The following is a 9,309-nucleotide window of genomic DNA, read 5'->3' as shown; positions in this document are numbered from 1 at the left end:
GCGGGAGGATGCCTCAACCACGTAACTATGGCTAATTAAGTGTAGCGGAAGGATGCCTTGACGACATAACTTTGGCGATGCGAGTGTAGCAAGTAGATACCTCAACCATGTAACTCTAGTGATTCGAGTGTAGCGGGAGGATGCCTTGACTACATAACTCTAGCAATGCAAGTGTAGGGGAAGGATGCCTCGACCACATAACTCTGACGATGTGAGTGTAGCGGGAGGATGCCTCGATTGCATAACTCTGACGATTCGAGTGTAGCGAGAGGATGCCTTGACTGTGTAACTCTGGCAATGCCAATTTAGTGAGAGAATGCCTCGACTGCGTAACTCATGGCAACAAGAGTGTAGCTGGAGCATACCTCGGCCGCATTGATGTTAAAGTTGAGCTCAACCACTTTGTTGCGGTGGGAGCTGGAGCTTGATCGTACCAACAAAAAGAAACAAACAGGTTAGGTTTGAAAATTACACGTTTGAGATTTGCAAACCTGAGCCATCTCACTTGAGTGTGGTGAAAGCTGGTGAGAGGTAGTCGATGTTTCTCGCCTCGCAGGTGATTTCCAGCAAAGTATATTTCCTGGGCGTATAGACACTAGGTCTTCGTGGAACCTCGAGGAATTTTGTGCTGAAAATCTTCTAAAAATTAAATTTGTTAGTAAAAATAAAACAACAAGTTTGAAAGAGACAAACCATAGCAATTTAGTTAATTCTTTCCATTCTTCCATGACTGAGATCGTTCACTGTCGATTTTGTTTTTGCACGGGGAAATTATTTGTTGATCTTGATCACTTTTGTAGCAATAAAAATTGTTGATGATTTTTGTTTGTTCACTTTCTTGGAGGTGAGGCATGTGCGTGCTAGTATTGCACTGAAGTCAATAATAAACTTTTATTTTTTGTTATGAAAGAGCTAATAGGTGTAAAGTTTTAGGTATACTCGAAATGTGTTATTTCTTATCTGAAAATGATTGAATATTGTAACCCATCCTTATAGTGAGACTTTAAAAAATAGTTTACAAAATTAGACGAAAAGTACTAAACTTTTTAAATTTTTTCATTTCCTTGCCAAAATATAAAAAGATTCTATAGTTGAAATTTAAACCTATTTTGAAAATTGGAATGAGAGTTTGTAGTGGAAATTATTAAAATTAAAACACAAAGTGCTTTTACAAAATGAGAGTTCATATGTTACATAAAATATGTCTAGGCATCTGTCACATTTTCCTTGGGCCATGTCCATCTTGACGCATCATCCTCATTTCATTTATTAGGGGGGCATCCAATAAAAACAAAATGAGTCAAATACTCAATAAACATTACTTTATACTGTAAAATTTTACTAACATAGGTTTTCATTCATGCATTCATTATTCTTGTACGTACATACATACATTACACAAAAAAAAAAAAAAAATGTAGAAAATATTACAAAGTGGGGTTTTCATTAAAATTAAAAAAAAGGGGGGGGTTCATTCTTCATAAAAACATTTCTCACACCTAGTACTTCATTATAAAGAGTTAAATGATTTCATAACATCTAATTAATTGCTATTACTTTCCATTGGCTAGTACACTCTGTTAAGCCTTGTATGTTAGGGTTAATGGTCTTTTTGATCCAGATTCTGCTCATGGCCACAAGTTTGGGAATCACTTTGAGTCAAGGGGCATCATTGGGTGCACTACCAATATAACTTACCCTGCATTGCAGCTTGCCCAGTTCATTGGTACCAAGATTATTCAATGTGTTCCAAGATTATTTGATGGTTATATGCACATGTTTCAAGTGAAAATGGGGCAAGGTTCATGTTCATTCTTCATATCATTAAGGTTAAGGCTTAAGGATGAGGTAGGTGTCATCATGTCATGTTGCTACAATGAGGGTTTTGTTGGAGTGATGAGTTAGGAGTCCTGTACCACGATGACATGCGATGAGGTGGGCTCACCTAGTGATGGAGCTATGGTTTCTAGCCATGGTGAGAGGTTGAATATGATGTTGTCTCTCATGGTTCACTTTGCTTGCAATTTAATGGTGAAAATGGAGGTCAAAGAAACATTCAAAATGATGATGTCTGTGTAGAAGTTGAGAGTCTAGGGAGTAGGGAGAGAGCACCTCTAGTGAAGAAGTCTCTTCCCTTTTATCTATCTCATTTCTTTCCCTCGAAGCTATCTCGCTTGCTTTATGTCTTGTCTTATGCACATTTTTAGCTGCAGACTTCTCGTTTTACATCACTTCCGCTCTTCACCATGCATGGTAACTCATTTTCTCTTATTTCCTTGTCTCTTCCTCTTCTATTAGTGGGATCTTTATATACGAATGGGCAGGGCTAATACCTATAGGTTTTGTCACATTTTATCCCCACTAGTTGGTAAGCCTTTCTCATCAAACCTCATCATTCCTCTAACAAAGTTCGGAATCCTATGCCCCCATGTAGATCTTAGTGCCACCCCGAGCTCCAACTCTGGTCATTCAATCAAGTGCTTGATTTATTTCCCTAAATGCATGTTTCACTATTAAAGAAATACACTTTGCTAATTGGCATTCAGGCATCTTGCAATGAGAAGTGAGTTCCATCATGGTCGTCTATCATTTGGGTGTAGACATATCTATTTACGCTTAATGCCAAATACAAACAATGTTGTTTGAAACAATGCATGTGCTAGTATTAGGCTAATAGTCCATTACAATTTTCACATTGGATTTTAGTCGAGGATGTATCTTCAATCACTAGAGTTTCCATTCCTTAAGTTTTAGAAAATGCTGTTAGTATGAGGCCTTTACAATCAACGTCATATTGATGCGGGCCTCATTCTTGGGATCATGTCGGGGAAATTAAAGTGATCATTGTTTAGTAAGTTGCTGTTTAGATAGTGAGTTGAGATGAAAGTTAAATAAAATATTATTAGAATATGATTTTTTAATATTATTATTGTTTTAGGAATTGAAAAAGTTGAATTGTTTATTATATTTTATATGAAAATTTAAAAAAGTTGTAATGATGAGATGAGATTAGATGAAACACTTTCACTATCTAAACAAGGCCAATCTCTTATTACCAATTCCATTTCACTTGAGAACTACCACCTTATTTTCATTTGTTCCTCTTGACTATGAAAAATGCTGAACGTAGTCCCCGTGCATAATCGTGGGGGAAGCGATGTCCATGTGGAAATAAAATGCACCGTTTTGATCAAGTGAAAAATACGATTCATTTTGGTCTATGATCCAATTCCCAAATCCCTTCGTCTTCCACATTCTCTCCCTCCCTTCGAAGACCATAATGCTCCTCTCTTAATCTTCCAACCTCTTCCTACCCACAAACTCTACCTCTCCATTTGCATCGTTATTCCACCATCGTCTTCCACGAAGCACTACCTTCCCACAGAGGGATGCCTCTCCCTCCCTTCATCTTCCACCATTGTCTACCCACAAAAATGTGCCTTTTTCATCCACAGTGCTCCTCTGAAATTCTTAGAATTGCAATATCTTGACCAATGTTGGATACCTCAACACAGGTGCTCCTAAGTCCTTGATTTATGATTGCATGTGCATGGGTACTGTTGATTTGAACTTGTAATGTAAGAAGAACTTCTCTTACTGAAATCCTGATATAGTTAAACCAAGATGATGAATTGCCGATGCATCATCTCTGCTCAAGAAATTCTCTACAAGAAACTTAGTAGTTAATTATATAACTTATGACTTTATTACATTTTATATGCATGCTTGTGGTCTAGATTGTGTCTTGTATTCTTGTGCCTCTTTACTGATAAGAATTCTGGAATTAAGGAGCCTGGAAAAAAAATGGAAAAAAGAGTAAGGTGGAACCATTTCTCAGTTCAGATTCCAGATATCGAGGTGATATTCTTCTAAATTTTTTATCAATTTGAGAATTGTTATTCTATATAAATTACGTGAGGACCTAATTTAACTCTTGCATTTTTGCATTCTATTTGCAGGTGACGACTTGGCTATGGATTTTGGGTGGAAGGCAAGGTGGTGTGTTGCTCTAGAGAGGGTGGAAGCCTGCGGTACCTTCATGAGTGTGTCCACACCTAAAGAATCACTCATGAGATAGTCTGTCAAGCATATCTTACCCGTGAAGACAACGTTGCATATGTCCACACCCAAAGAATCACTCACTTCGCATGGAAGGAAAGAGAAGCATTGATCTTACACACGAAGATGACGACCCACACCAAGAACCAAAAATCTACCCTTTTCATCTACCCATGCAGATGACCCAAATGTAGATGAACTTTGAGAGTGACTCCCACACGAAGACGAAGACGAAGTCCAGAGGCAAAAATGGCGTAGACGAAGATGAACTCTAAGAGTGACTCCCACATGAAGACGAAGACCAAAGGCAAAAAGAAACTCAGAGAGTAACTCCCACACAAAGAAGAAGACCAAAGATCTACCTTTTTCATCTGTTTTTTCTTTTTAAATATATCAGCTGACATGGCAAGCCGATTTCTCAAAGATTTCACACCCCAACTGTATGTAGAAGAACTACTTAACTATTACCTCTTTATCACTTACTCCATGAGTTTTGGTTCAATACAACTCTGCCAGAACCATCACTAGCATTGTCCATCCAAGCTAGATTTTTTCCTGGCCCCGTTCAGGTTTCGGATAACTGAGTTTTGGAAGCGATTATCAATTTGGGTGATAACCGGATTACCAACCCATCTATATTTAGGGGCAGGCCCCATGGATACATGAGGCTGATACCATATTTTAATCCTAGTACCCACAATTCTAGTTTACGTTTTTTTTTTTTTTTTTTAAAAAAAGAAGTTTATGCTCAAAATGATGTGTTTCCTTCTTTGAAAAAAATTTAGTAAAATAAAAGCTTTCAAAAAATAAAAATACCTCGAATATAACTTGGGTACATGGATTTCCTAATTTCAACCTCGATTCGATTGGGTACCGGCCTAGATCATAACCCAGGTTGACATGGATGAACAACCTTAACCATCACCCTATTGTTGCTTACCCTCTCCATGCCGCACGCGTGATTCCGACAGTTTGCACGTGTCATTTGAGATGGTGAGTGGCAATGTAGTAGCAGCTTGCGGAGGAAACGGAATGTACGAAACAATAAAGGCTATTGAGAAATTTCGAAAGAAGTATAATAATTTGAAATTTGAAGTCTATAATTTCTGTTGCGATTGGTCTAACAAGAGCTACTTTTTTCTGATGATATGATAGCATGCCCGTCAGTCACAGTTTCACACCCTCTAAAACTAGAGACAAATTAAAATTCAACATTAGAGTGGGAGGTACATGTGAAGCCGCAAATGACTAACCGATCTATATTTTACCCCAAAAGTCATACACCTCCCACCTATTCTTAAGATGTTTCTTCTGTACAGCATGGATGCAGGTCATAGTCACATACATCACAAGAAAAGGCCCAAAATCTCCCTCTCTTTTTGCAATAATCGCATAGGTATGCTTTGGCCATATCCAACTTGAGCAAGTGCTCATGCTTTATATCATTCAGTTGCCGAGGCAGTGCATCTCCTTCTTTCCTCAGGGCGGCTTCCAAATCACCGAGCTTTGACTCTGTGAACGGGAAAGCCTTGGCACCATACAAGGAGATGATGGCCTTCCCGTTTGTACTAATGGGTTTTCCTTCTGGTCCAATCATGACTAAGGAAGGAATCCCTTTGATGTCGAAGATCCTGCATAGGTCATGTCGTGTTTTGTCCGAATATGGTATAGCCAGCCATGGCATGCTTTTCAGACTCATGTCAAATTCTTCAAGGTCTCGATCTGTCGAGACGAATATAATTTCGAAGCGTTCTTCTTCAGAAGTCGTGAGCTCGTTGTAAACTTCTAAAAGTTGTGCAGTGAAGGTATGACAAGGTGGGCACCAATGTGCTCCGAAGTAAATGCCTACAGTCTTGCCAACAAGTTCAGACACTGCAACCTGCAAAAGAGTAGAACATGTCAGTTTATGCCAATTAGAAATGGAGGATATGAGATGATGCTCATCACCTTTCTACCGTCCATGGCTATGAGATGACTTCTTCCTTTGTGTGCCAAAAGATCTTCTAATTTTCCTCCTTCGAGCTTCGCAGTATCAGCAGCCTTCAATTCCTCTCTTCTACTCCTAGTGAAGGGAAATGCTTCAGCCCCATAGTCTTCAATCAACCCAACCAAGTCCTCTTCAATTGATGTTTCATCGCAATTCAATGCAATTAGTGATGGCAAATGTTTTACATGGTACCTTTTGCTCAATCGTCTGCTCAAATTCACATCGAATGGAGCTGCAAGCCATGGCATGCACTTGAAGTGCTCCTCAAATTCATTTTCGTTATGATCGAATGAAACAAGCACTATCTCCATCTTTTCACATCTTGCACTCAGCATGTCATAAACTTGTACCAGTTTGGGGATAAAGGTTTTGCAGGTTCTGCACCAGTTTGCTGAGAAGAGGAGACAAGTTGTCTTTCCATCACAAGAGGATAAGGGTACCTATTTTCAAGATCAGCCCAAGAATCTATATTAGTACGTCTGTAAACGCTGAAAGAGAGACCATTTCTAAACTGGAAGCAATTGATTTAAGGTTAGTGGAAGCCAAAGTTTTAAGATTTTGCAACTGTACCCCTTCTGCTATGATCGTCCAATTTCTAGAAGCAGTGTTGCTTTTTGGAGAATAACTTTCCTTCATTTATTTGAAGGATTTTAAAAAAAGATTACCTTTTCCTCGCCAGATAAAAGGAACTGAACCCCTTCTGCTGCTAAGATTGTTACAATATTACTCCTATCTGTAGATTTGGCTTGATAATCAGGCCCTGCCATAAGAACCCACAAGAAAAAACTGCTATTCCACTCTTCCTGAAACAATTCTTCTGACCAACACTGAATAAATCATAAATGTTGGAACTTGGAAGCATCTGAAAATGCTAAAGAAAAGAAACAAAAAAAACAAGATTCTTTGTTTCTTTTCTTTCCCTTTGTTCTCTGAAGATTTCTTTTTTTGTTTTGGGGGAGGGAGGGTGTTTCGGGCAAGTTGTCAACTTGGGAGCCTCAAATGATGCACCTGAGGCAACTACCTTTTAAATCGTTTGGATAAGACAGAACAAATGAAAAAGTGAGCATATTCTCTCTTGAGGATGCCAAGTCAAATTGGACTCTGATGTGATCAAATCGCCTCATTGTTTATGAAGCGATTCTTCAGTTAGAGAGTTTAGAGCCATGGGATGAAATGAAAATACTTGAGCAGAGCAGAAATTTGGAATATAGCAGATCATCTCTGTCCTTTACATTCTATAACGACAGATTTTCTGAATCAAGGACCGAAAAACAGAACAAAAACGATTGATTTGCCAAACGATATATCGAATTCTTATGTAAGCAAAAGGAATTTCATAGAGAATTGGACTCCTATTGTGTTCAGATTGGACGTCTTTTGTTCACACACAAAGGGAATGGGTCTTTGTTATAGTACATTGGAATATAGATTATAAAGGAAGAGAAATGATATATACACTCATTTTAAAAAAAGTGAACAAATTTAGAATCCATATGAAAAAAATTATTTTTTTTTAACATGGACTCCAGTTCTTCCTTTATTTATTTATTTTTTTTTTTTCTTTTAAGGAAACTCACATCGTTTATATATTCTAAAACTATATCTAGTATTACTGAGAAAGAAACTGCAAAATATTAGATGGACAGTGCTTCAAAAACAAAGGTTATGGGTCTTTGTTAATCATAACTAAACTAATGTTATTTCTCATGAGGCATATTCCAATATGAAGAGTCTCAGACTCTCAAATACCCGTCAACATCAAACCTAAAGATGCTCATAAAAAAAATGCCAAATTCTGATGCGACTTTAGTTGAATTTCGGACAAAGGTTAGAGAAGGGCATATCTGTGACGTCTCTTAACGGATATCATCTTTGTAAATCAAAAGACAAATACGAATAAATTTGAATTTTCTAGGTGGCATGATTAATGCCTTCCTGTACTGTAAGATTGAAAGGTGAATTTTTCTTTTTTGATAAATGCTTTCTTCTTCTTCTTTTTTTCAAAGAGATGATAGTCACACGTCCACTACTGACCCCGCCCAAGTTTATTAATAAGTTCTCGCTTGTGGTGGAGGAATAGTACCGTGGTAACAATCAAGGTACTCGGATTTACAATAATATAAAAAGACTAATAACCCCAAGAGCCAAAACACCAGATCAAATAAGTCAAAACTATAATAAGAAAACATCTAAACAGGCCTATAAATAAATAAATCTATCTAAACAAGCCTATAAATAAATAAATTTGAATTTTGAAGATGGCATGATGAATGCCTTCCTGTACTGTAAGATTGAAAGGTGAATTTTTCTTTTTTGATAAATGCTTTTTTTTTTTTTAAAAGAAAAAGAGAAAGGGTAGCCACATGTCCACTAGTGACCCGCCCAAGTTTATTAATAAGCTCTTGCTTGTAGCGAAGAAATACCATAGTAACAATCAAGATACTTGGGATTTACAATAATATAAAAAGACTACCCTCAAGTACCAAAACACCAAATCAAATAAGTCAAAACTATAAATAAATATATATATCAAAATAAATATATCTATCTAAACAAGCCTATAAAGGAAATAATTTCCGGAACCCACTCCAGAAATATCAACACTTCCTGAGGTATGCCAGTTCACAAAAATCTGTTCTAAGTATACCTTTCAATAGATGGGGAACTTCCATCTCCCTTGACCATTCATGAAAGATTCTATTACTATCCAGACGGGCCAAAACATCTGCAGCCTTAGCAACAAAGAGATCACAAAAAAATAAATTATGATCATATTTATTTATTATAAATAAATTATGATAAGCATCATTGGCAATGTATTGATTGAGGAAAGGATGGTAAATTGCTTAATTTTGGGAATTTTACATAGCTGGGGAAAAAAAAAATTGTGTTACAACCAGACAGACATCAACACCTATTATATGAGGTGTCAATGGCAGGAATTGGCACACCGTTGAATGTCAAAGAAGGCCAATAATCATAAAATACCTACATGGGTTTATGGTCAGAATTGCTTAGTGTTGAGCACTTCACATTTTCAAGAAATAGTGTGCATTGGAAAGGAACTCAAAATTATGGCAAATGGTATACACTTTTTCTTGGAAGGAAAATGCTATATGTCACGATAAAGGGTCTTTGACGGCTTTCGACATATTTTTATTTTTTACTTAGTGATTAAGGAAGTGTTTAAAAGTATTAAAAAATGAATGAAAAAAAGTTAAAAAGAAAAATCCAAATAGCTGGAGAATTTGTCGGACTATACC

The 9,309-nt window shown here is 37.1% G+C and overlaps 1 protein-coding gene across 2 annotated transcripts; it reads right to left on the bottom strand.

Annotated features, from left to right (window-relative positions):
* Window positions 1-5,138: 5,138 nt before the first annotated feature.
* On the bottom strand, window positions 5,139-7,322 carry LOC122295570 (probable nucleoredoxin 3). Of its 2 annotated transcripts, none has more exons than XM_043104646.1 (3): window positions 6,712-7,322; window positions 6,007-6,486; window positions 5,139-5,938 (listed from the first exon to the last, which is right to left on the bottom strand). In XM_043104646.1, the coding sequence occupies exons 1-3, from the start codon at window positions 6,811-6,813 to the stop codon at window positions 5,357-5,359; spliced, it is 1,164 nt and encodes a 387-aa protein (XP_042960580.1). In that variant the 5' UTR covers window positions 6,814-7,322; the 3' UTR covers window positions 5,139-5,356. The 2 variants fall into 2 exon arrangements, with proteins under 2 accessions (XP_042960580.1, XP_042960581.1); XM_043104647.1 differs by having other exon boundaries at window positions 6,617-6,742.
* Between the last annotated feature and the right edge of the window lie 1,987 nt (window positions 7,323-9,309).

Source organism: Carya illinoinensis, chromosome 15 (assembly GCF_018687715.1).
Source record: "Carya illinoinensis cultivar Pawnee chromosome 15, C.illinoinensisPawnee_v1, whole genome shotgun sequence".
NCBI classification, from domain to species: domain Eukaryota; kingdom Viridiplantae; phylum Streptophyta; class Magnoliopsida; order Fagales; family Juglandaceae; genus Carya; species Carya illinoinensis.
Note: the sequence above shows the minus strand (reverse complement) of the source record. Positions and strands in the feature narration are given on the sequence as shown.